General features: G+C 48.3%; 1 protein-coding gene and 2 long non-coding RNA genes across 4 annotated transcripts in view; 1 reads left to right on the top strand and 2 right to left on the bottom strand.

Annotated features, from left to right (window-relative positions):
• On the bottom strand, positions 1–27,627 carry LOC139048100 (uncharacterized). Of its 2 annotated transcripts, XR_011507503.1 has the most exons (6): positions 27,471–27,627; positions 27,245–27,358; positions 23,088–23,230; positions 22,916–22,998; positions 5,931–6,029; positions 1–260 (listed from the first exon to the last, which is right to left on the bottom strand). It is a non-coding gene; the product is annotated as an uncharacterized lncRNA (long non-coding RNA). The 2 variants fall into 2 exon arrangements; XR_011507502.1 differs by lacking the exon at positions 27,245–27,358 and having other exon boundaries at positions 27,471–27,621.
• Positions 6,848–8,552, bottom strand: LOC139047548 (uncharacterized; the record flags this gene model as incomplete). Its single annotated transcript, XM_070521379.1, has 1 exon — positions 6,848–8,552. A coding segment is annotated over exon 1 (1,287 nt), but the record flags the coding sequence as incomplete, so codon positions are not given.
• LOC139048101 (uncharacterized) overlaps positions 20,589–27,660 on the top strand; it is a 187,644-nt gene continuing 180,572 nt past the window's right edge. The window contains exon 1 of the long non-coding RNA XR_011507504.1: positions 20,589–20,651. This is a non-coding gene — a long non-coding RNA (uncharacterized lncRNA). The remainder of the gene's footprint in view (positions 20,652–27,660) is intronic.

Consider the following 27,660-nt stretch of genomic DNA (forward strand, 5'->3'; position numbering starts at 1 on the left):
TAATAATGCTGAGAAGCTTTAGTCCCAGGTTGCCGTTTTCTTCTACATACGAAAACGTAATTATTACGTCAGTTAACATCCATTTTCAGATGACTGAAGTATTGCTTGACATGAAGAATTATAGAGTGTCCTATTCTTGATATCCGTGTACGGATGCTTCGTTTTGTAGTAGTTATAAGCTTTAAGAAAATAGTGGAAGCAGATATCTTGAGGTCCCGTTTCTATCGACGAATTTTTCACACGTAGGTCAAGTCTGAAGACTGCAAAAGAAAAAAAAGAACTATAATAAGAAAATAACTTTCGCTGAGAATTGATTTTTGCACACTTGCCACCAAACGAAGTCAGTATACATGCGGTTCATTTTGCTACTGTCCTAAAGCGTTTTTGAAATGATATTCGACCGTGAACAGAGCAGAAAGTTTGGCCCTCTCGGTAAATGTATTGAACCGAAAGGCCGTGTGTGCGCGTCCGCTGTTCTCTTCGCCCTTTGTTTGGACGCTTTTGGTGAAATGTGCATCTGTTTTGTTTGATTTCAAGTATTCCAGAGAGTCCATTTAAAATTTTTCTAGATATCCAAAACCCCTCTTAATCGTTGGTATTGTTGCTATAAATCATTGAAAAAAAATGTAGGGTCGTAGCAATTGTTGATAGAAAACAAACCGCTTCCTTGCTGGCGCCCTTTTGACGCTCAAATGGGACAGGCCTTTATCAGACTGGCTGACCACGCACTCACGGCACCTTTGGGCAGTCGTAGAGGACGCAGACCAGTGTTCCTGCAATGCTCAACGGGGGCGCTATAACGTAATACAGCTATAACGCTATAACGCTATAACGCTATAACATGCAGGGGCGCTATAACGTAAAACTTATCCAAACTTTTCTATTCCAATTCTGCAATCAGCCCACTGCGATTGGCGAAAAACTATTTTGGGCCACCCCCACTTCACCTGTCTTCACCTGTCTATCACGCGACGTCACGAAAACCGCGATAGATCCCCATGTGATATGACGTGTCACACTGATTATGCATGATTTGACTGAACAAAACAAAAAATAGCTATTTATGATTAGACGCGTTTTTGCCATTAGCTCTCGGTATTGGTCAAAAGATTTCCGGTTGCAGCCACTTCACCTGCCTCTCACGAATCGCAAATGCCGGCACCACCTTTTTATCCGGTTATCGACATTCAGTGCAGTGGCTCGGCCCCATCGAATCCCTCTCCGCTTGAGCATGCTCCTCGCCTCTTGTGAGCCACTTAGATAAGACAAGCGGCACAGTGCAGGGAATGTTATTCGTTTTTCAAGCAAACAAAAGTGACCTCCGATGAACGAGGGGAGCATTTGATTGGTTTGTTCAGACAACCTTGCGGGTGACCGCCCGATGCTTGCGTCGGTGGTTACGCAAATTTGACGTCAGGAGATTGGAATAAAAACATATTGGAATAGTTTTACGTTATACGGCTCCAGGTATAAGCTGAATAACGAAACGAGCTGTTCCATGTTTTCGATGATACCTGATAGAGGACAAGCTAAAGCAATTGTGTGCTGCAAGGGTGCGACATCATACGTAAGGATCAAACTTCTTGGTTTTTGCTCGCACTAAACTCAGTGCACCTTTCTCAGTTTCTATTTTCCACTTGTGTTCGATATTTTAGTAGAATTTTCATAGATGACGCTTCACCGTTTTTTTTTTGAATAAAGGGAAAATGAGACATCCACCAAACCGTTTTTTTTTAGGAGCATAATTTTTTGCTGTGGACTTACCGTTAGTCATTCGCTCGGCAAATATCTGGCTCACTAATTTCGCTGAGGCAGAAACGTGTTCTGTGACGACACATACAACCGCTGAGTACATCACTTGTATGCTTAACGGCTGTGCATTCACTCAGGACTGCAGAAGTTGTAGAACACGCGTTGTACATGTGAACCCGGTATGATGTCGAAAGGGAAACACTGGAGAACGTTTGTCAAAGTCCATGAATACGAACAGACATCCAACACCAGCAATGTGGGATTTAAAAAATTTATCTGCCAGTGCGCTTGAGCGTGAGGTTACATAGAATGATCGTGCCTGATTGCTTAGCGCTGTGAAGAGAGAAAGAAAGAAATGAAGGAGAGGAAAGTAAGGGAGGTCAAATATACGAGCATCTGGTTTGCTACCCTTGGCTGGAAAAGTCGCAGTTCTTTATGATATCGCGGTGCGACTATAATGTGACAGCGATATAAGCTCAGGTATGCGACTGCGGCGCAATAATATTCATTGCATTGACGATCTCCCAATTCTACTTCCTTTGCATTTTGGTGATGTTCTTTTCCGACTCATCTACTTTGCCCCTGTATTTTTGGCACTTGTAAATTCTCTAATCTGTGTTTCTCTTCCTCGTTTTGGTGTACCAGTAACACAACGCCTGTTGTTCACGTGTCGAACACGCAATGAAACATAATTTTGTTTATGCCCTTGCCTATGTCTGTCTAAATCAAAACTCATGGCAACTATTTGAATGTCTTCTTCACAATATCTCTACTGATCATGATGACACCACTGTCTATGAACTGGGATGCTTTATCTGTGCTGCTGCCAAAGCCGTCAAGCCTTCACGGGGAAATTATTCTTCCGAAATACTTTTCCTTAACCAAGAGCTGTTTCACGTCGAAACTCGACTGCAAACGTTCGCGCAACATATCCGACGTAAGTGCACTTTAAGTGAGATGCAGAAAATAAGATGGCCGAAAGGAGAGACACGCGCAATTCAACACTAACTGTGACAGAATACTCGCTAGACTACTCTCAAGACTTGCCGAACGTGTAGCAACCTTTCCCCGGGAAGATGCATGTAAATTGCTTATTTCCAATTTAGAAGGATTGCGGACAATTAATCCTTTTTCGTTGCATAGCATAGTAAAGCCCGCTAACGCAGCAGAGGCTCGCGTGCGTCGTCCTAGAGTTGCTGATGCCTGATCTCCTTTCATGGCGTTGATTCTGGTTTCCTTCTATTACTGCAGAAGCCTTAGATGCTTCATGGGGCAAAAAATTGACCGTCCGGTGCTACGCAAATTTGACTGTCTGGCTTTACAAAAATTTGACCGTCTGGCGTTATGGCACTAAAACTGGTGGCCAAACGCCCGACGTTTAGTGCGAGTTGAAACCATGATCTTTGGTGTTAATTACGGCAAAGTGTATTAGGAAACATATCATTAAGATAGAGGTAATTTGGACACTCGAACCCACGACCTTTGGTGTTAATTAAGGCAGATATAATTAGGGTAGAGTTAACTAGGGCACCCGTACACACGATTTTTGGTGGGAGTCGAATCCTCGACCTCTGGTGGGAGTAGAAACACCTTCGGCATACGGGCGAACCGGCCATATCTCCAAGTTGGAATCTAATCGACATAGTGAATGTCAAGAGTCGAAACCACTACCTTTCGTGTTGATTAAGACGAAGTTATTTCAGGTACAGCTTATTAGGATAGAGTTTCTGAAGGCACTCGAACCCACGACGTCGGGTGGGAGCCAAACCCTCGACCTTTGTGGGAGTCGAACCCACTTGTAGACATGGGTGAACAGGCGATATCTGCAAGTTGGATTTCAGTTGACATCGTGAAGGTGGAGGAGAGTCGAACCCGCGATCTTTGGTGTTGGTGAACGCGAAGTTGAATAACGCACTCGAACCTACGATCCAAGATGTAGATATGGGCGAACCGACCATATCTCCATGTTCGATTCCAATTGACATCTTGAAGGTCCATAGTCGAAACCACTACATTAGGTAATAATTAAGGTGATGTTAATTAGGGCCGCCATAATTAAGATGTACTTAATCAAGTCACTCGAACCCACGATCTTCGGTGGGAGTCGCATCCTCCACATTTGGTGTTAATTGTGGCAAAAACAGTTAAGGTAAAGTTAATTAAGGCACTCGAACCTACGCCTTCGGTAGGAGAAAACAAGTAACGGGAAGCAACAGCGCCTTAGAATTAACATGTTAAGTGATGTAATGAATCTCGCGTGAGAGCGCTCACTTTCAACTTGATCCTCTTTAGCGCATGCTAAAGTGACTGTCGCCTTTTTGACTGTCACCTTTTTGCTATGTATATTAATGCTCCCTTTCTCTTGAAGTTTGAACATTTTACATTAAAACCAGCACTGAAGCAGCCTCTGCGTAGAAACGGATTTTCTTTTTTCGGGGCATCTCGGTCATCGACGACACGGTGGCGTCAGATAGCGTTTTGAGTACTTTATGTATTAGTTGACGTCACACGGGTATGGCGTAACTGGTGTCAGAGTATCTTCAACCACTTACAGTAAAAAACAGGCGCTTCCGCAATTCCGTGGCGCCGTAGTGCGTCACAATATGTCTGAAAATGCAACTTTCAATCAGGGAATATTTGGCAATTAGTATTAGGGTGGGTGCAGTTTGCAATAGGGTCATAATTAGTGTCAGTATAGTCAAAAATCGACCACATGGCATTATACTGCTCTAAAGGTTGCGCTACCGCATACAGTGTACATACTGAGGCAAAGACGCCGTACAGTAGGCTTTTGAGGAATTAGCAATCGCAGTCGGTCTATGGAGAACACGCTTGAGGCAATGGTGTCCGGAGGGTTGTCTCGATGGCGCCCACAAGAAAATATTATTATTCGCAGAGTAGGTAAAACTAACGATACGGTCGTAATGTATTCCAATATTATCGAAAATTATCCACATTGCACTGTAGACTGCACATCTCCGGGATCGCTTCACATGTTCACAGGAAGGACACACTAAGCCTCGACGCTAAATGAGCGGATGTCTTCGTAATTGCGTGTGAAGTACGACGCAAATAAGATAGGAAATTAGTGAATAATAAAAATGAAAAATCGACAGGAATGTGCAAAATACAGTGATAAAAGTTACACGTGCCCTTTAGACTCCTCACGTGCATTGAATGCGAAAGCAGTATGACTTCCGCGCGATATTTGTGACTTGGTCATGAGTTCGAATTGGACAATGTAAATTTTGGGGGTCGGCCACCATAATTTTGCCGTGGGCTATGTTAACTTTGGGAATGTGCGTGGTCTGTAACATTGGAATCGGGCAAACTCAATTTTTCCGGGGTGTGGGCCGTGGATGTCCACCCTGGCAATTCGCAATCCGAGCCGCAGCAGGCGCAGCGATGGAAACGTGACGTCATCAGTGATCACGTGGATTTTGGTACAATGGAATGTTAACAGCAGACGCCGGATTTTCCGCTTCATGGGACATATAAGGCTGTCGCATTATAATCCACGCGTATTAACAGATTCATTTTTACCGTCGTGTGCGTCGACCTTGTCTTTATCGTCAACACAGGGTTGGCTCTTCCGATTTAGTTAATTGACAAATCTCACAATACGCAGTGCGATCATCGCTCGCGACATTTGAACATAATCGGCTGTCGAATTCCGGAGACGGTAGTGCGCAATCTCTAACGCGCAACACACACCAAGACTACTCGGCGCAGTGGCTTTCTATTTCGCGTAACGATTTATGTTTGCACTAATTGTAAACATCAGGAAGAATATAGATTATAAGAATCGCCGCATAAATGGTGAAAGCTATTGGTAAACCGGTATTAAGTTGAAACACTTTGCTCAGCGACATCGCGTCACCGACGCATCTAATTCAACGTGCCGCGTGGACTTGTCCGCAGAAGTACATGAGTTTGTTGCAAAGTTTCGCTGAAGCGTCAGTTACACCTCGCCGCTGCCGGTCTTCCTAAGACAAAGCCCGTTTTACTCCTTGGACATTCCTCAGGCGTCACTCCTCCGGTCTCGGCTCTACGCCAGTTTCGTCGCACGATCGCCACTTTTAGGTCATCAAGATCGTATTGCGGTTACATATCTGTACAAAGTGATCGGAATAGAGTAAAGAGAACCGATTAGAGTGTTAGCAAAGCCACAAATTTACCATTATGCCTACCATCCAGATGCTTGGAGAACTTAACGACACCACAGCTGCTATCTGGACTTTCGTACACCAAGTCCTCCATGGCATATGGTGTGTGATCTGGAAAAACAACCAAGGTAAAGCAGATTGAGGACTACCCAACTTTCTCACAATGCTAAGTCATGAATTGGCTCTTCGCAGCGGGAGGCATAAGAGAAACCACTGTAATACTGCGCACTACACAGGCACATACCACGCATGAGAAAAATTGATTTTTGGTTATTGAGGAGTGGGAAAATGGACAAACAATCGCAGTAATCTTTGGCATCACTAGCGCTGCAAAAACAGGCAATTAAACAAAGTCTAGGCATGCTCGAACACATAACTAGGCTGTAAAAGACCTGCTTGGGTTGACGAGAGGTGAGGAGGAAATATCTTGCAGCGCTGCTTTATTATTGTGACGAGCAATTAAAGGGATCCTGAACCACTCCTCGGGCTTGGCGAGAACTACACTTCGCGGACAGCACAGGTTCATGCTGTTTCCACTCATTCGCGCCGCGTGGAGCTCGCAAGCGGAACAAGAAGTAACGAAGCCCGTTCCTGCCTTTCGCGTCGGCGTCGTGCCTCGGCGCAACCGAGCCAACGAGCGCAGCAATAGGTAAGAGCGTGAATGAGGAGCGCAGCGGGACATGAAAGACGGCGGTAGCATTGAAATTGCGAGGAATAAAGCGGTGGAGGAAGGCATAGCGAAAGCCTGACAAAAATTACCGACGATTACGTTACTTCCTAATGCGAAATTTGAGCGCAGCAAATAAGCTGTTTCACCTTTTCGATAGATTGAGGCAAAGAAATCGGGCAACACATGTATGCGCTATCACAGAATTTTTTTTTTATTTTTCACACGTATTCCTTTAACAAAGACTCCACTAACAGTTCTTGACAGTCATGAAGGAAGCTTTGTGGTCGGAGAAATAGACTGATATATGTTCGACTTGGTACACCAATGCCTGATTCTCAAAGACGAGATCTATACAAGTGCCTCGCGAGGTTGTCACAGCCGTGGGACGCGTTACGAGCGAGAGGAACGGGATGTTCTCCCGCATAAGTGTTAGGAAATTGCTGCTTGTCTTTATGTCAACATTAAAGTCCCCCACTACTAACATCGGCGTGGATCGATGGACGGTTAATGCGAGTTGCAGGAAGTGCACGACGTCTTTCGTGAGTGCGGTAGGGGCGAAGTAGGCAGCTACTACCAGCAAGCCGTTGGGCAACTTTGCGGCGCACAGTTCGCCAACTTCATGTGACGTGCCAAACATTTCGACTGGTATTGCAGAGAGACCTGTGCGCAAGTAGATAGCGACTCCCGCCGCTCTGTTGTGGTCTCTGCGAGCACCACAGCAGTATAGGAAATCTATGATTTCGAGAGGCTCTTCGGGATCCATCCAGGTTTCAGCAAAGCAAAGTACAGAGGAATGGCGCAGAATGTGATCGTGGTGTACGTCCTTGGCATGTGCGGCAAGGGAGCGTACGTTAAGAGCGGAGATCAACAAGTAGTGCGGCTGTTCAGTCATGGCGAGGCACTTGGCGGTGATGGTGTCAAGTTTGTGGGACTGCAACCGACGAAATTCATCGGCTAGCTTTCTGTCCGGATTGGCTTTTCCGTGGTAGAATGTGATGTCGTTGTCAACATTGGTCAGGTAGAGTCCGTTGATGTCTGTAGCGCGACTCAGTGCCACGTATACCAACTTCTGTGGATGATTCTTGGCGTAGGAGTACACGACTTCATCATATGTGCCACCCTGGGATTTATGAATGGTAATGGCGCTCGCCTGCACAACGGGAAGCTGGCATCTTCTTACCGATACCTTCGTCTTCTTATCGATAACGCAGGTGACGGTACGCCTTTCAATCGGTATCCAGTTCGGTTGAATGTTTCTGTTGAGCTTGCGTAACTGGTGTGATTTTGCGGCCGCTACGGTTCCGATCGCAAGTTTGGAGCCAAGCTCCCCGAACTGCAACCATATGCGCAGCGGTTTCCCATGGGTGTCGTTTTCGATGAATTTCAGTGTTCCCACCGATCCATTAACAAGGCCATCGGAAACATCCACGTTGAGGGTGATCATGTAAGGCTTGCCAATGCACAGCATTATATTTGCTGGCAAATTTCCTATTTCGGCCTTGGGTAACGTTTCGACCTTACGCATGGCCTCTGTTTGCTCTTGCATAGACCTACACCCAACGATTGTATCCTGTGCCGTGCATGGTACAGCATTATCCTGTGCTACTATGGCCTTTGTTGTGTTGTAGTAATCAGATTCCTTGTTGGAGTAGAACAAGCGTATGCCACCGGGGCAAGAAGCTTCTGCTTCCTGCTGTGGAACGAACCGACTCTCGATAAGTGAGATTTCCTCGGGGTCTAATTCGACACTATCTCCAATTTTGGAAAGCAACGTGGAGAACCTGAGATTGTTTTGTCGTACCACTTTAATGAGTGCAAAGTAGGCGAGATGGTGCCACGCGATTTCTGTGTTAAACACGTCGTCTGTTTTGACGCGCTTGAACACCTCAGCTGCACGAACGGGGGGAAGCTGACGCAGGTCCCCACAGAGAATGACGTCCAACCCTCCGAAGGGCTGCAGATATTTGCAGGTGATGGAGCGGAGCCGCGAGTCGATTCTGTGAAGCATATCAGCAGACATCATGCTAACTTCGTCGATAATCACGCATCTGACATTCCTGAAAGCATAGCGGAAGGTGTTCAACTCGTTGTCCCTGAGTCCGCTGTCTGTCTTGAGGCTAAGCTTGAACGCTGCGTGCACAGTTACTCCGCCTAGTGCCACCGCCGCCTTTCCTGTTGTAGCGCAAGCCACATATGCGTTTAGATTGTATGGGCCAGCAGGGTTACAGTACCTGTTGTAGAGGTCCATGATTAGGCGCAGTACAAATGTTTTGCCGCATCCAGCCACTCCCGTGAAGAATATTTGCAGTGGTGGAGAGTTCGGAGTTGTCAGTCGGTGTAGGACTTCTCGGACGATCTCGTACTGCTCATCATTTGTCTTCCGCATGGTGTCCAGGTACTGATCTCTGCTCATGACGTTTTGGCGCGTGCACACGGCGGGGCATTGTTTAAACGGGGCATTGGACTCGACTGCACCAATGTCTAGGAGATCAGAGTCGTCGTTCTCCATGGCTGCCGGGTGCACGGTCACATCAGAAATCTCAGAAGCCGTCTCCCGTTCCTCGTTATTGGGTCGTATCAGGGAATTACAAACCGCACGGAGGTCTTCAATATTTACATAACTCTGATAGCGTGATTTGTGCTCCCGAATGACGTCAGTGTTTTCCTCGTATAGCCGCTCGAAACAATTTTGGTCTAAGATGTCCACCTCCTTACGAAACGGAAAGAAGAGTAGGACATGTTCTCTCTTGAAGTTAACTGAATCGTCGATGGAGTAACCGCGGTAGCGAAGTATCACTCGCTGAACTCTCTTCTTGCAGGTGTAGATGTTGTAGTCTGTAGCGAACTCCGCCAGAGTGACGGCTTCCAATTCAGGCGCGCGGTCTTCGTAGCGCTCGTCCTTTTCCAAACGTCCGTGCTAGATTCGTCCAAGCGTTCCATTTGAGCGTTAGACTTCCGGATGCGCGTCCTTTCCTCAGGCCAGGCAGTGTTTACAAAGACAATTTTGCGACTAGCCTGCGACATGTCCTGCTTGAGCAAACACCAGGCGGCCTCCTGTGCTGAGAGCTCGATCGCATTGAGCATCTTCACGCCCAAGTGTCTCAGTGCCTGCGTGTAATCCATGTCCCCCTTATCCTTGACAATTTCTTGCACCGCACGGTTCAGATTGGACATACCTCGATTGGCCTTATTTACATACTCTACCACGTAGGCAGCACACGCGTACGTGTCGAGCACGATCTGAAGATCCATGTTTGAATCTAGAACGGACGCCACCCATGGGTTAAAGTAATTAACCCGCTTTTGCTGCACGGTACGGGGTAGCATGACGGTGGGACGAGGTGTACCTGCTCGGAGAACCGAAATGTACTGCTCCCTGTCCGTGATGCCGTGATGTTCCCAGAACTGCTGTAGTGAATCATAGTTGGTCGTTTCCAAAGCCTGGTGCATGGCTTGGTACTTGATTTGGAGCATCTCGATGAGTTTCTTCTGCGCCTCACTCTCCACACTCGGGAAAGGCACTACGACCATGGGTTCATCAATGGGCATGAAGGGGACGTTAAAGCGGCACTTGGTGCTGTTGCGCTTGTAGCAGGTGTGGGTGTGTTGGTGCACCTCCGTGCGCTCCCGCTTCAAGTACGTAGTGTCCAGCGAAAGCAGAGTAGTGGCCATTTCCAGAGTTCGGGGCATGTGCATGGAGAGGTCCTCATCGGGGGCATTATCAAGCCAGCGAAGAATGTGCGCGTGTGCCGACCCGCGATGTTGAAATTCGATGCGTTTAAAGTAGTCGACCACTACGTATGGTCTGAAGGGGGATATCCGGGTATTCTGGAGTATGTTTAGAATGATGCGCACCAGGCGGTCGAAGTAGATGGCACAGACTACGGGATCGTCATTTACTAGCTGGGCACGATAAATGCTGTTCATTTCCTCTACGGCAACTGCACTCTCATCAGGTTGTAGGCGAAGTCGCTGAAGCAACACTAACAGCTCGGGCCAGTGCAATTCCGAGGCAGACAGTGTGAGGAACGCCGTAGGCTTACCCAGTTGGCGGATCATGGCAAAGAGGTCTTTCTTGCGCCTGGCCCAGTACTGCACGGTATTGGGTATGCCATGCATAAGAGCCATGTCATGTTCTACTGCTTCCTGAACGAAGTCCTTGTCGAGTAGCTGTTGTTTCGTTAGGGTTTCCACCGCTCTGACGTTGCGGAAGGCCACAGACATGTCGCTGGCTACTCGGTGCCTAAACACTTTCATGGCCATGTAGAGTACGTGTTGTGGGGTGGCACCTCGACGATCAGACCTGCGGATGTCGCTCATGGCGTGCGTGAAGACGGTTGGTTTGGCACTGGCGTCCACTCGGCGTGGTTCACCGAGGTAAATCTGTGGGAATGACAGCTCCTCCGCATGTTCGTCGTAAAGAATGCTCAGGGGCTTCTTTCCCTCACCGGGAGCAATGACAAGAAACTTGTCTTCATCCCATATCAAGGTGTGCTGAGCCAACGTCAAGGCTGTGGCCGCCTGGATGGGATCGTTGAGGTCCGCGCATTCCGGGAGCGACTCAATTTCGTCCTGCTTGTCCACTTCAGTGATATCACCCAAACGGGCAAAGTCACACTTGATGTTGTAGTGCTTGTATAGTGTGCTATCGCAAAGCACCTTGAGCCACGGCAGCAAATCACATTTTCTCACTGTTCCGCCAAGTAGGTCGTCTTCGCGAGAATACGCCGCTTCAGATGCACATTGAGAGCGCGATCTTGTTCGATGGCACGGGGCAACTATGTAACCATCTCGTCCACGTCAACGCAAACGTTCACAACTGGACCCTTAATGCCATATTGGCCTCCGCCGTGCATCAGTCGTCGCACTAGCATGAATGGGATTCGCGGAGATACGAGTCTTACACTCACCGCATTAAGTTGTGGAAGGTGCGCTGGCCTCGAGGGATATTTGTAACCGTTTGTTGTCGAAAAATGAGGAATGTCACCTTTCCGCACAGATTGCATGCATGAAGAACACAGTCTGAATTGACACAAGTCCGAGTTGGGAAACGCACACCGGAGATTCTCACGGCACGTATCCGGAAGCGGTTTCACGTCATTTTGGAACCAGAGCCGATCACACACTGAACACACACTTCCAAACGGATTGTCTGTAAACTGTCGCCGGAAAGCATTTGCTGCACCCTGACTGTTTGCGAGCCTTTGTTAGCGTTTGGCCTCGGCCTCGGCCGCGCGAACGGTAGAGTCTTCTCTGCGACGGCGATGAGCTTCTGCTTCAGCCTCGCTTACTGCTGGTTGCTCTCGACGGCGGCGATGAGCCTCCGCTTCGGTGGTGCGAACGGCAGGGTCTTCTCGGCGGCGGCGATGAGCTTCTGCTTCAGCCTCGCTTACTGCTGGTTGCTCTCGACGGCGGCGCGAACTGCAGGGTCTTCTCGGCGGCGGCGATGAGCTTCTGCTTCAGCCTCGCTTACTGCTGGTTGCTCTCGACGGCGGCGATGAGCCTCCGCTTCGGCGGCGCGAACGGCAGGGTCTTCTCGGCGGCGGCGCTTAGCCTCTGCTTCGGCGACGCGTACTCCTGGATCATCTCGACGGCGGCGACGGTAAGCTTCTGCTTCGGCGGCACGCACCTCTGGATTCTGACGGCGACGGCGCTGGGCCTCTGCTCTGGCAGCTCGTTTAGCAGCAGCAGCAGCAGCAGCAGCAGCAGCAGCAGCAGCAGCAGCAGCAGCAGCAGCAGCAGACGGAGGACTTCCATCGGTCGTCTCGCTCATGGCTCAGAAAGAACTGGCAGATAATTTCGCAGTGGCGAACGGCAGCGGCAATTTCGGCTCGGGCGGTGCACATATACAGATCCGCCGCCACCGATCTGGCTCTCTGATTGCCACCGCACAGGGGTTGCATTGGAGGAGAAGCGAAGAAAGGAATTAAGTTCGAGCCGGCGCTTTGACAACCGGAGACTCGCAGGAAGAGGGGGGAGGGGGGCGGCTTGTACACCCAGCGGCAAACGATGGGGGCAGAAGCGCGCGCCGCAAGCGGACAACACGATAAAGGGAGGAGGGAAGAGATAGCAGCGACTGACTGATGCCGCTGACGCCGATAGTGAGTCAACCCCAGCTGCGGAGTTGGTTTCAGGGACAACGCCGCCGATGCCGACACAAACAATATGATACCCTCGCTTCCGCAGCGCTAAGAACCAGGTCTAGCCGTGGGAAGGTGGTCACGTATTCGTCGACGTGCCGGGGCCTACGAGAAATAACCGGCGCGTCGGCAACTGAAGAGCACCCTATCCGCCACACAAGAACAGGGGGGGGGGGACCCTTTCCTCCTCTTTCTGCATGGCGGCGACGGTGTTCTATGCAGTCACGTTATCTTGACTCTAGCGGCGTCAGCGGCATCCAGCGGTATCAGTCGGTCGCTGCTAGCGCTGGGGGGATGAAAGGGGGGCGGAGCTGGTTACGAGGCCGACGACAACGCCGACGACGACGCGAAACCCAGGAACGGACGCCAAAGAGCTGCGCTCTAAAAAGTTGTAGTTCCGCCCAACACGGACTATACTACGACGACCGCTACGAGATGGCGTCCCTGCAGTGCATCGTCGTCTGTTCACCGATGGCATGCGGCGAGCGCGTCTGCCGATACCCTATATGTAAACAAAGCGCTGCATGAGCGGATACCTTTCTGCATCAGCTACTGTGAAACGCGCCCACAGGTCACCCACGCGCTTCCTCTCGCGATCACCCGATCAGCGAGGCAGTCGCGCCATGCTTCTTTCCATATGCATTGCGCCGCACGAGCCAGATTGTCTGCGCCAGCCAATATTGGCCTCGAGCTCCACCACTGGAAAAGCTGGCGCCACCGTCGGCGTGACGTGCTTGGAGGGATCACGTGGACATAGCGGCCGCGTCGGCTGCTTCGGGAGCGCCGAAGCGAGCTGAAAACGAGTTTAAATTCCCTCGTACGATGCGGTCCTCATTTAGTGGCGAAATTTTCCCCCTTCGAGTGTCTCCTTTACAACGCTTGTAAGCACCACAATAGGTAGTGGCTACCTGTGAAGGCGCGCAACATGGTAGGCTACTGCTCGGTGCCGCAGGGCCGGATGCACGTAACGGAGGCCGATGTCAGCCTTGATCACACGTAGCCGCAGGACAAGAAGCTGCGTGAAGCTTGGCTCGCGAAACATAAAACCGGCAAACAGTCATCGGCTACAACTCGAGTATGCAGCAAGCAAAGACGCGAGGAAGATTTCTGCTACGGCGCCCGGTCTGCGATGTTCTGAAAACGCGCACTGAGACGCTCGCGCCAGTCCGCTGCCCGACTAATGTCATGATGGTTTGGTCTATGAACTTGTCGATGCTATAGATACTGGCAAGTTCAGTGGAGTGGAACAGCAGCGGTAAGAAGCACATTTAAAAAAAGCATGGCATATGGTCATGTTTACGTTATGAATTAATGCACTGGATTACAAAAAAGGAGCAGCGGGAAATTGCACGCTGAGAACACCGTTAAACATACAGTGCGACGCAACTCGAGAAATAATATTGAAAGTTCAAAGAATTTAGAAGAAAAAAAATGTTGAATCGTCGCGACGGCACATCACAGTCCCTGTAGGCGTCGAAGTCTCTACAATGAAATTATTCTTGAACAGCTCTGATAGCACCCACGCAACAATGGTTGCTTGTATACTGTGAAATGCTCATATTCTGCGGCCTAAAGCTCATGGCACGGTGCGAAAGCGCGCGCGCGGAGAAAGCGAAGCAGTGCGCGGACAAGCATGCAGACGCGCAGTCGGTCGCTGCGAATCTGCGCGATCACTGCATTGAGGCTTCGTTCTATTACGCTCCATTTAGTTATACAAACACTATAAGAACATATTTCACATAGTTTGCTCTCAGCGTGTACCTACCTTTCACGCAAGAAGCTGGTTCGGGATACTTCATCGCGGCGACCGCGCGCAGTGGCGTTCACTGTACGTATTCGGTAAAGAGAAAGCGTCTGTAAACGATCGTGTGCTTTCAGTTTGCCCAAGCTTATTATTTAGACAGTAAAAAACTTCCCTTGTTTCTAAAGTACTGACAGAAATGTCCGGGAGAGCTCGCGCGTGGTGTTTTCAGTTAGCGCTGACAGCAAAACCTATGAAGAGCGCGCCACGTGATCCCTCATACTACGCCAGCGAGGCGCGTCCGATAGATGGCGACTCCGTAACTCCTCGCCGCCAATATCACGAAATGAGAAGAAATTGAAGCTACACTCAAATTTCGCTTTAATCAGCATCGTATTTCTCAAACGCTTTCTTTTGAACAGAAGCGTGCACTTCACAAATTTGTGGACGCTTTATTTCATATTATAGCAGATTCGCATTGCTGCTGCTTTCGGCCAATATCTGGCATCAGTCAAGAAGGGTGTGGAGCTCGGTGCGCTTCTTCGTGTTATTACTGTGAATATTTATTTGCGCAGTTTAATAAACAGGCTGAAAAGCGCTAACACCTTCTTTCCCATTTCGATAAAAATTATGTTGCTGAGGATGAAGCCGACTATGGTCTGATCATGCTCGGCCGTGGCCGCCCGTGTATGCAATACTCTTGCCACCTGCTTATCAGTCACGTAGCCGTTGGGTCGCTCTAATTTAGACTACGTTTGAACAGTCAACTAGCCTCGCAGTACGCCAAACCTAAGGCCAGACGACGGGCGCGCTTGCCAGCGCGCACTCACCACTGGCCGCTCCTGGTTAGATTCACATGCAGACTCCAGCGTGATAGCGCTTCAATATGCGTCCTTAGACGGCAAAGTTGTGTTAAGGAGAAACGTGGCCGAGTCATGAACGCTGTGCAGAGAAACAGAAGCCGGGGCAATCTGACGGAAATCACTAGTGCACGTAACTCAGAAGCCGCCGTTTGCCAAGTCCAACACTATGTTTTCACGAGCGATAATGTCACGACCCAGTAGCAAGGATACTGCCGGGAAGTAAATAAAACGATGTTGACATCTCTTGCTCATGAGAGACAGCTTGCGACTCATCGCAGCTCGAGCTGCTATTAATGTTCCGTTAGCAGGTCTCAAGCGCATGTTACATCGTGCGAGTTGCATTTTACGCGTCTGGCAAAAATGAGAAATGCCATCTGCAATGAGCGAGGTGCTGACACCAGTATCTAGAAGTGCGAATGTCTCTGTGCCGGAAACACGTACCTTGATACATAGTGCAGGACAAGAGCGAGCAGAGCTAGTCCGCTCTATGCGGAAAACAGAAAGACGAAAACTTGCTGACCCTCAGTGTTGTGTTGTTGTTAGCCCAACATGTTCGTAGCGTCTCCTCTCTTCAGAGGATGGCGCTGCGATAGTTTTTTCGTGTAGCACGTGCCTCTAGGCCCTTGTGTTTCAAGGGCTCTGGCGAGGCAACAGTGCTCTAGGCATTTTTACCTTCTCATATATTTTCTATTCTGCATCATTCTTTTGCGATGGATTTTAATGTTTGTAGTATTCGTCATCTGTCATCGCCATAATTTTATAACAAGTTAATTTTACGCACTTTACAGCGAATATTTTTAGCCCACTTTACAGCCAAGTTACATGTTCCATAATACATCGTCAACATTAGCACTTGTCATGGCGCTCTTTGGCCAAACCTGGCCCTTGCGCCACAAAAAACCACACATCATCATCATCATCTCCCTCAGTAATTTCGGCATTTTGTGGTGTTTGGGAGCTCCTTCATACCACGGGTCGTAGCCGCTTTCCTGGGTGCACACACGGTGAGTCGAAGCCGTCATTGGACATGAGCCAGCCTGGTATGAGTCTTGCCTGCACCCTCTCGGTGCCTGCGGCCTATAAGTGGCAGGATAGGGATTTTCGGTGTTCAGAGGATTTCGTTGCCAGACTGAGGAAGTGAACCAGGGTGGTGGCGAGGGGAAGTCGTCGCAGGCATTCCTGTCGTGCAGGGCCCCCGCCACCACGGAGTGTTTCCGCTAATGGGGCCAAGAGAACCGAGTTCTCAATGCGTTCCCGCCACACGGAAGTTCGTGGTTGGGGACAGAAGAATGGTGCTGTCCCAATATTTGTCTCCCTCCAGGCACAGCCTTGCTTGGAAGCAACGTCAGCAGGTGGTGCCGGAGCGTAGTTGTGCTTCAAAAATAGTGTCTCCTTGATTTCCGGGCCGAAGCCCACATGTTCCGCAAGGAAGCAAAATAAATATTCAATGAGATATGGGCCTGAATCGAGGGTGGCACCGTCGCCAAACATGTTCCTGCATGGGCCGAAGACATTCTTGCAGACTCTCATCTGGGTCTGGTGTTCGGGCTTCCAGCTAGCGTCGGATGCGGTAGTCGTAGTCTACCGGCTGGAACACTGCTCGGAATGCCACGACGAATTCTTCGCAGGACAAGAATGGAGGCTGCAGGCACAGCCATTGTGCCGCGGTACCCCGAAGAGAAACGGGCAAGACTCGTTCGAGCAAGTCAAGCTCCGAGACACCCAAAACCGTCCTGTAAAGGGCCAAATCATGCAGAATATCAGTGACCAATTTCCCGGCGTCACCGTCCCTAAACGATGAACGTCCAACATCAGCTTCGTCAGTGCAACGGGCTGCGCGCGCTCATGCTCCGTGCTTGTAGCGGCAGTCATGTCCTCGAGCTGAGCCGTTAAAATCTGGCACAATGCTGAAATTTGGCTCAAAGGCGACGAGGCCATTGGGTCTCATCGCTCAGCGGCTTTACCAACTCCAGCTCCCGCCACGGTTGAGGCTCCAGGACGCATTTCATCTTGCGAGGCTGCTTTGCGTGTCCAAGAACGCGTCACCATGACAAAGAGACAAAACAAAGCAGGCAAACAAGACGCAAAATATGTAAGCACAAATGTAACGCCGCAGAAGACGCGGTGAGGCCAACCACGAATGATGCCAGAACGGCTCCCGGCGAAATGCCAAAAACCCCAGTTAACCAAAAACCCCAGGACCACCAGCTGGTCCCACGCCACGGGTGCCAAATGTGGGCTCAGGACCGTGGCTTCAGAGCCAGTGGCCAGCTGAAGGTCTCAGAGATGACACAGAGTGCGGGAGACATGCAAATAACAACCCTTACTGTCGGGAGGCCCGACGGAGACCCAGCTTCCTGATCGCCGCTTCCCATTCCAAACTTGCTGCCCGTGGTCCAGCCGCATGAGCCCCTCTCCGATGACGATGATGGCGACACCGCTGTCCCGCCGTGTGGCCAGGTGTCCCCACAATATTAAGCGTGATAGCGCTTAAAAATGCGCAAATTCGGGTTTGTCTACCGTCCGTCGGTCACGATAGCGCAAAACAAAGTCGGTCTGCACCACGTAGCTCGGCAACACTAGAGCATACGAGCCCGAGCGTATACTCAAGCCCTGTCGTTCACAAAGCAAGCGTTGCGCATACGCACTACTATTGCATGTAGCTGCGGTCTTCCACGTAGCGCAGATACCGCGGTGTTGCGCGACGAGTCCGCTGTCTCAGTGCACTGCGGTCACTGCGTTTCGCGCGTCGTATACGCCAAAATCAGAAGTAGTGGCGTCTCCGTGAATATCCAAGACGAAATTTCAACTGCGCGCCACTGTAACGTTTATCACTGTAAGCACGCTCCGTTCCGCCGTAGCCTTCATTGCGGAAGGTACTGAAAAAAGGGACGGAAACACACGATATGCTTGCCAAGAACTACGCTTCTACGGAACGCACTGAAGCACTTTTTGCAGGAAAATATTTCTGAAATATTCTATTTTTAACTTCAAATACATTGCTCGAGTTCGATAAAAATTGGTTCCGGGCCCTTTTAAACACATTGCCATGAAAACTGGACCACGTCTGCATTTCATGGCTTGAGAGCAGGGTTCACCTAACTAATATGGCACCAGAAGCCGCAGCGATACACAAAATTCACTATTTTTTGCAGCCCTTTTGCTTTTGGTAAGAAAGCACCAAGCTAAACCGATTTTTGAAGGTTTCCCGTGATCATAGTGTTTTCGCTGCTACTCGCAGTAGCTGGAGCCTCATGTTCAGCTAGAAGTAGCAGCGCACTAGATTTATCAGCGATATTGACATTTCGCTCTGCTGGAGTGGATCTCGCCTAAGTTCAACGTGCGTTAAAAAGAACGTGCGATGTGGCTTCGCTTCGAGTAGGCGAGAGGTCAATAGAGACGTCATCGCCGAAGCCTGTGCTCCTGCAGAAATGTAAAAAGATTTCGCATTAGCTGCCAGGCTGGGCTTAAGTTTATAAAAGTCAGCTGTCATTCCATTAAAGTCAAGCGGTATTTACAGGCTGAGTATTCCTAAGATTGTTTTCTACCTTTAGGAGGATTGGTGAATGATTCTAGCGCACTATTGCTACATCGATGTGAAATTTCTGCGGAAACGCACATAAAGCATAGAATAAATTTTACGGAATATAGTGTTCATGCAATTCACTGATTGAAGTTGTAACCTGAAGGAAAGTTGGAAGTGTCGCAAACAAAGAAGTAGCTCACATATGTCGCAGAAAGGGAAAATATTGCAAAATCGCCTGTGGCTAACGGACTTGCTTCTTTGGACTTACTTATTCTTGGGACTTTCTCAGCAGTATGATCGTTTTGTTCTCCGCTTTAGTGCTGAATGCGGTTTTCTCTGACAAGAACTTCGGGTGCGAGGTTTCAGCCCAACGCAGCTTTTTTTAATCTTCTGAAAATATCCCGTCATTGATACCAGCGACACTTTTATTTCAAACAAGAATATAAAATGTTTGTTCCTAAGGAGACAAATGCGTGGCCACGCATTTGTCAACAATTTTGAACACAATGAAAAAATACGGTTTATAAAAAAAACAGACTCAAATATTTCGGAAGCTGAGGAATTAGTGTTTGTCAACGTATCTGCTTCCGAAGGGCGATTGAAGAGATGAAAACCGCGCACAGAGAGATCACGTTCAAGCGCAGCAGGTGTATATAGGCTGGCCCGTGAGAGGTTATTAAGCCACAATATAAAAAAAATGCTACGGTATTGATCGAACTCCTGCCAAAAAAAGAAAACTGACTTGCGCGAAGTCTGCGAGCAATAGTAAGCCGTGTGAGAAGTGTGATAACACGTGTTACCCCGTCGCAATAGTCTTCAAGAAACACACTAGAGGTTCGATGTCAAATGCAACAAATAAAATTCAGTCAGATATGAGAGACTCTAACATTGCCATGAGCAAAACGAGAACTAGGTGAAAGCAGGAGCGTTGCTCATCGTCTTGAATTTCCATCTCCCGCCTTCCCCGTGTTTTCCCTGGATTTCTTACATTGTCAGGAGCACGCTGGAAACAGGAAAGGTATTCGGGTTGAGGTTTTGCCAACGCAGCTCGGCGGATGGCAGAGCGGCAAGTAACGTCTTGAAGCGGCCAGTGGAACTTCGCTGCTCTGGCATTTCATCTTGCCTCAACGAACAGCTGTTGGCTGTTCAAATGACCTATGCTTTCGACGTCTAGCACCTGCAAGCGGCCAGTAGAGCGTTGCTGCTCTGGCCTTTCGTCTTAACCCAACGAGCAGTTGTCGGCTGTTCAAATGGCTTATGATTTTGGCGTGCAGCGTCTACAAGCACCCAGAAAACCTTTCTTTGCTGCTCTGGCCTTTCGTCTTGCCCCAGCGAGCAGCTGTTAGGTGCTGAAATGGCCGCTGCTTTGAAAGCGAGGCCCATAAAGTCGGCCAGCACACCTCAGGTGGATTCTACTATAGGCTGTGTTGCGACATCTGCTGTCCCTAGTGGTGCGATTATCAGCGGACAGCGGGAACAAAAAGCGCGGCCCCTTCAGGCATTCAGCGTAATCGAATGCCTTCTGTGTGGGCGGTTTCTGATCAAATGCAGGGTTCTACGGAAACCCAGCTGGTCGGGAAAAGAGAAGGCGGGAAATACCTAGCACCGAACAATCGTTGAAAGTAAAAGATGCTTCGGCCCCGCTACGGAGGCGTTGTTCATAATGAAGGCAGTAAAATGAAGGCTGGTAACATAAGCGTGATGTGAAGCAAGCATTGGGTGTATATCGGGGGCAGGTTGCCTCAGTTACGATTCAGCGTTTCTGCCGTCGTCTGGATATGAAGGGTTTCCAGGTAGAGTCTTGTTGTCTTGTCCTTCTTTTCCAATTTTCTTCACACTATCCCTGTGGATGCCATGGCCTGTGGACGCAGTGTGTTCAACTGGCGCGTTTCTGGCCGCGTTATTGCTGTTGACATCATAGTTGTACTGTTTTAATCCACGCTCACTCTGTATAGATTACCCAAGATTCACAGTGCAGACGTCCCGATGCGCCAAATCGTCGCCTCTGCACGAACTCTCGATATACTTTCATCGCACTATCTCCCCTTTGGCCGGCAGAAGTAAAGCGCACGTTCAGAACTCGTACAACTTCTCTGAAAAAGTTGGCGACACTCTTCTTGATGAACACAAAATAATGGCGTACTTCGAGTTGAAATTGCTTTTCACGAGCATGCCAACACACCTCATTGTTAAGCATTGCACCGATGCACTCGAATCAGACACAACTCTCACAGAAAGAACACTAATTGACGTTCTAGACCTCAGCAGACTTCTGTAGTTCTGTAGGCCACAAGAAGAAGTTGCAGAAGAACCTCTTTAACCAGGTGATGGAACGGTGATGGGTGCTTAGATTTCGGTCACCGCAGCGAAATTCAAAATTATGTTACTAGAGTCTCGCGTCCTCTTCAGCTTGACCCCACGTCCAAGGATGTTCCTTAGAAACGTGGATGATTGCTTCTCTGTAATTAGAAAAAAGGGATTTGAGTGCATTTCTTTTGCGTCTCAATAGCATAGAACCGGCCATCCAGTTCAGGGCAGAGCAGGAAGATGGCGGTGGTCTGCCCCTTCCGGACACTGTAGTAAAAGGCGACTGCGACAGAATGTAGTTCAGGTTACTCAGAAATGACACATCCGCCAGCATGTACCTCCACTTCATTTCCTAACGCCCGACTTGTCGAAATAAGTAGTCGGTGGTCGCCTCACTTGTACGCCGTGCAGAAAACCTCCCCTCAACACTGGGGACCGAACGGCTGATCTGGCTACGACAGGTCGTGACATGGTTCGTTTATCCAAACTGTCGAAAGTCGCTTAACTCATCCGGCGTCACAAGCGCCCCACTGACACAAAAACAAAGTAGCAAAGGATTCCGTTTGCACATGTCCCCGCGTAACCAAAAGCCTGTCTGGAAACTTTCGGTCGTACGATGTCGACGTACCACATGTCTCTACTCGTAACCTCTGACACGCAATTTTGATGGTGAAAGACAAGTTCGCGGAAGAGAAGTTCCCGGGTTTCGTGTACAGGAACTCTTGCGGTGTGTGTAGGTGCAGGGCGGGCTTCGGTCATGTTCGCCACCTAAAAAAAGGGCCTTACTTAATTCGTCAGTCTTTTTGCTTCTTATTTTTATGTCTGATAGTGGTGCTTTCCAGCCTCTATAGTTGCGCACATGACAAAAAAAAGTTCGTCGATATTCAGCGCCTTCTCGTGTCCCTCCTTCGACTTGTACGTGTCTCCTTGCGCTGTTTACCTGCGGTTTCTCCAAGGACAGCAACGCATTTGTGTTCTTGCCTCACTGTCTAACGTTTCGCGCTTTCGCGCAAGATATTCCACAACCAGCCCGATCACATGCGTTACTTAGTTTCATAAAACCACGTTTGTGCTGACCTTTGGGCACACATACCTGGCACGCGCCGTGGTTGCTCAGTGGCAATGGTGTTGGGCTGCTGAGCAGGAGGTCGCGGGATCGAATCCCGGCCATGGCGGCCGCATTTAGATGGGGGCGAAATGCGAAAACACCCGTGTACTTAGATTTAGGTGAACGTTCAAGAACCCCAGGTTGTCAAAATTTCCGGAGTTCTCCACTACGGCGTGCCTCATAATCAGAAAGTGGTTTTGGCACGTAAAATCCCAAATTTTTTAAACACATTCCTGGCACACAAACTCCTCCTAGGTAAAGAACGGCCGAAATGCAATAACTGAGGAGATATTCTATGTGCTATTCATTTTCATACCTTATTTGGAACTAATGCGAGAACTTTGTGAGAAATGTTTTTTACCACTGCTACAGAAAATTCGGTATTTTACTGGGAACTTTTATTCGGAGACCACCGAGAAATAGAGCTTGACGAGGTTACCAAGGTTTAAAATAAATGAAAATCTTACACAATCTTCAAGATCCTCATGGTCCCCCAGGAATTAGTAGATTATCTTAAATAATCTTTTCGTTTGGGTTTAGCTTAAACGTTCCCCTTGGCGTTGACCTCAAATTCCTTTTTTTGCGCCACAATACTCGCTAGAACAGCACAAATTGCACTATAGTGAGGTTGTGGTGTCTTACTTGTATAAGAAAGTTGCATGACTGATCGATCGTAGGCGTGTCCTGGAGAAATATACCCCTTGAGCTCGACAGTCTTCCTCTCTCTAGAAAATAATAATGGGATATTTTAAGGAAAAGCCGAAATGAACAAACACTGCATAAAGCGCCTGATAACCACGTGTGAAAGACTTACTGTGTGCTTGAGGCGTAGTGAGATCTTCGAAAATATGTGTAACTTCCAGTGTCATTTTCCTTGACGTCTACTAGACAAGAAAGACTAGAATTCGCAGTGTCCGCTGTAGTAAAGGTCCATATTGGCTCTGTTGTGTTCCAAAACTGCGGGAAAATTGACCACATAGATCCATATACCGTTACTACATTAAGCACATCACTGCATGCATTTTTCTAATATGTAATTACCCTACGTAGGTAGGAAACACACGGGACAATAAGTAAGTATCCACGTTTGCTGCCGCAAACAAACGCAATAAAAGAGCACAAATCAACTTGACAAGTATAGGGCACAGGTAAATACCGGAATAGCGTAGATACGTACAGAAATAACACTACTTGCACCCGTTTGGCGATATGCACCTACAAGTTTGCGAAAAAATGTAATGTCACTATATTCAATATATGTCCAGAGGACGGTATTAAAACAGAAAGTGATTGCACTGTGTACTAAATTCATTTTATTCCAAAAGCAGCGACAGTGAGCCACCTTTGGCGTTGGCACACAGGTCCTATTGTTTCAGGCGTGTGCTTAGTATTATACAGTGTGATCATTTTTGAGTGTTACCGAATTTGTGAAATGGGACTGTTGCAAAGAAAATATTTCTAGTCCTTGAGCAGGATTATTCAGAGAGGTGAACATTACTTATTCTACATATTCAAATAATTACCAGAAATTCACTAAATATTTTCTTCGTCGATTACGGTACACATGGCAATTTATGAATTCTAACCACGCCAGTTTTGAGACGTGCGCCATGATGCTGGCGGTAAAAATGCACTGTTCCACAGAATTTTTGAACAAAACGCTATTTTTTGCGTTGAAGCACGAAAGCAACCGGAACGCTCATTTATTCCGTCCCTCACATTTGAAGACAATATTTCTATACCAGTGCCGTGCTGCAATTCGTGTTAAGTTGATACATCTTGGAAGTTCACCAGCTACTGTTCGTGAATTGCTGTATATGCCGTGAAGTAAATAATTAAAAACTTGACTAGTGAATGTTGAGTAATTATTGGAATATGTGTTTCGTTTCTTTCTAATAACGTTCATTACTTTGAGTAACCCAGGTCAAGGACACAACCTATGTTGTCTGCCACAGGCGACTTTAAAAATTCCGCAAGCTTAAGAATGGTCCCCTCGCACAGCTGAAGATTAAAGCTCAGAACAACCAGGACAAAAAATGGAATACTTTATGATTGATTTGTAAGTGCCGTCTGCGTTATCACTCTTTGACTTGTTTTGATTACATCAATGTTAACGGATAAAGAAATTCGACGCACCATATTTTGTCGCATAAACCGCCATATTATTGGTGGCTTCCTGATAAAAAAATTTGGAGGACAATAAAGCTTGGCCTTCAAAAGCGGAACACGATAGCATTCAGAGACGCTTTACTCCTTTTCATGCTTGCCTCACAACCGTAGCCTATGCAAAGGCAACGTTCACCAGGAAACGCTGGCAGTGAGCGATATGCACTAAGGCAAGCTTTGTGGTAGAAATGCGGTCTCTTGCGTGCGTCGATCTCATGTGATTGTTTCGCACTTTTAACATTTCAGTCTGACAAGAGCTAACGTAAAAGAACGGCCATGAAGGTGTGATCGCGTGCGGTAGCCGTCTTTTGTCACCTGCGGAGCGGAACTACTCTATTACCGAGGGCGAATGTTTGGCCGTTGAGTGGGCCGCCGCTATTTAAACGGCAGGCCCTTTTCCATTCTAACGGACCACCGCGCTCTGTCTTGGCTTTCGTCATTAAAAGATCCTACAGGGAGGCTTGGACGACGGGCTTTTAGGCTACAAGAGAATTCCTGTTCGGTTGTGTATAGATCTGGTAGTCTACACATGGACGGCGGCTGCTTGTCCCGTTACCCTGTACACACGCCCGCCAACGCCGTCATGGACGACTCCGCAAGTGGTGTTGCCGTTTCCCAGCTTTTGGACGTGGCCAATGAGCAATGCTATAACGCTACATTGAAGACCCTCATTGACCGAAAGGAATCTCCTCATACTGATCCATCGTTACAGCGGTTCGTTCTGAAACGCGGGATATTTTAACGCCGCAGTTTTCATCCTGACGATCCTCCCCTTCTCCTTGTCATTCTTCAAGACCTCCACTCGACCGTGTTCAGGAGCTTCTTACGCCCCAACTGCCGGACACCTTGGGTTTGCTCGCGCTTACGACAGCTTGCGCCCCCGCTTCTGATCCGGCCTCGCACACTCCGTACGGCGCTATGTAGCTGTTTGCAAGCCCTGTCAACATCGTACAAAGCCAGCAACGCTTCTTGCCGGGTACTTACAGCCCATCGACATTTTACCTGAGCCTTTCTTTCGCGGGGGGTTTGGATCTCCTTGGCCCTTTCCCCGAGTCCAGCTCCGGCAATAGGTGGATCGCTGTCGCTACTGATTACGCGACGCGCTATGTCATCCCTCGGGCACTTTCCGCGAACTGCGCAACCGATGTCGCAGATTTCCTACTCCGGGATATCACTTTAGTACATGGCGCCCTGTGACAGCACTTTACTGACCGCGGCCACATTTTCCTCTCCGAAGTCATCGCCGATATTCTTCGCTCATGTTCTACCAAGCACAAACGGCCCACCTCCTGTCATCCCCAGACCAACGGCCTTACTGAGAGACGTAATCGGACCATTACTGACATGCTATCGAAATACGTTTCACCCGACCACAAGGACTGGGATGTAGCGCTCCCTTATGTCACGTTCGCCTATAATTCATCACGCCACGATACTGCTGCGTATTCCCCCTTTTACTTACTCTTTGTTCGTGATTACCATTGGGCACTTCACTCCCCTTCATACAGAATTCAAGGACCGGGTACGCCCGCGACGCCATCGCCCATGCTGACCATGCGCGTCAGCTTGCCTGTACTCGTCTGTTGGCACCGCATAAATCTCAACACTGCGCTTACAATCGCCGCCATGGTGACGCATATTTTTCACCAGGCTCTCTCGTGCTACCATGGTCCCCTTTCCGCCAAGTGAGGTTCTTCTAGAAAGTCCTTCCGTGCTACAAAGGCCCGTGTTCGACGTCAAGTGACCAATGTCACTAGATAATCCCCTGGGCCTCCGTCATGCCACCCGGTCCCACATCACCTGACGTCGTACACGTCTCTCGACTTAAGCCTTACTATTCCCTTATCGACGGCCCCGTCTGAAGCACTGAGGCGGCGCTTTTTCTGCCACGGGTCGTGTTACGGTAGAAAAATAGAACAAGGTCGTCGGCAGTGCGCTATAACGGTTGCAAATACATCAATAACGTACTTTACAGGCCTAATCTGTATGACCTAAGATCGATTACCTAGCTAAACAATAGTAACATGGCAATGGCTTCGCAGAATGGCGTTGCGTACTTCTCTCGCAGATGTCCCGAAACCCTAGTGCTTGCGCCATCATTGAAAAATTCTGACATACATTATTTTTTCTCTGTGTTCTTCCCGGCAAGAGATCTCGCATATTTCTGAGCTTAACGCTAATTAATGATGGGGATTGAATTTCTTCGCCCCAAATGGTTTTAATCGCGTCTTCGTGCCGGGCTATTATTTACTTTATAAGTTCTTCGTTGGTAAAATGGTCATGCAACTTACAGATAACTAAACACTTTGAAATCATTACACTTACAGCCACGTAGCGCAAAATAGAAATAAAAAGGGAAAGACAGGGCTAACTCTCGATTGTTCATTCCGTTTACAATGACAGCCAGTATATAGAAACATGGTCTGAGATTGCTTAGTATGAACTGACTACCCCAGCAACACGTCCTGCTAACTTACTAGTATATTTGCACTATTTCTGCGTGCCTGGCCTCCATACACCTTGTTCCTGGCAATGCCCAGTACCCTTCCTTGCGAGTTTATATTCTTTCCGTTTTTATTTTTTACTTCCTAATTATTGCGGTGTTCAACGTATTAATATGCAACAGGCGCTGCCTCTTTAACGGTCACAGTTTAGCCGACTGGACCTGGTTTGTTAGTTTCGCCGGTTTCATGATCCATGGCCGACTGCTTAGTTATTTCCCAGGCGTTGTTTTTTCATGTCTATGTTCTTCAGCAACGAACTAAATTGCTGGCTATATAGTTATTTCCCTTAGGAACTCAATACCTTTTGTTATGCTGCCTCTATCCACCTATGGCAAAGCCTTACGATGTCTGCGAGTTCTGGCCTGAATTATATGCGCTCTTTTTGTGACTGCCACAATGCCCGCAAATGTACGTCCTGCAAAGTGCCGGAAGAAGTACAGACTGTTAAGTGTAAATTGGTTATTGCTTTTCATTATAATACTAATAGGATTTTCAAATGAAAAAAATACAGCGGCGAGTTCGCTTACCCTTTTGAGATCAGTGTTGTTACAACCTTTGCTCAGGTCCTTGATTTCAAACGAATATGTTTTCCTGACGCTCAAGAAAACGAGGATAAGAGCTGTAGAAAATCTGAGCGCCAGCATACTTGCTCGAGAACGCGTTTGATATTGCTTCCAAAGCAACTGCAGAATTTTAAAGGTTTTTCAGTGTATTGTT

This window comes from Dermacentor albipictus, chromosome 7 (genome assembly GCF_038994185.2).
Source record: "Dermacentor albipictus isolate Rhodes 1998 colony chromosome 7, USDA_Dalb.pri_finalv2, whole genome shotgun sequence".
NCBI classification, from domain to species: domain Eukaryota; kingdom Metazoa; phylum Arthropoda; class Arachnida; order Ixodida; family Ixodidae; genus Dermacentor; species Dermacentor albipictus.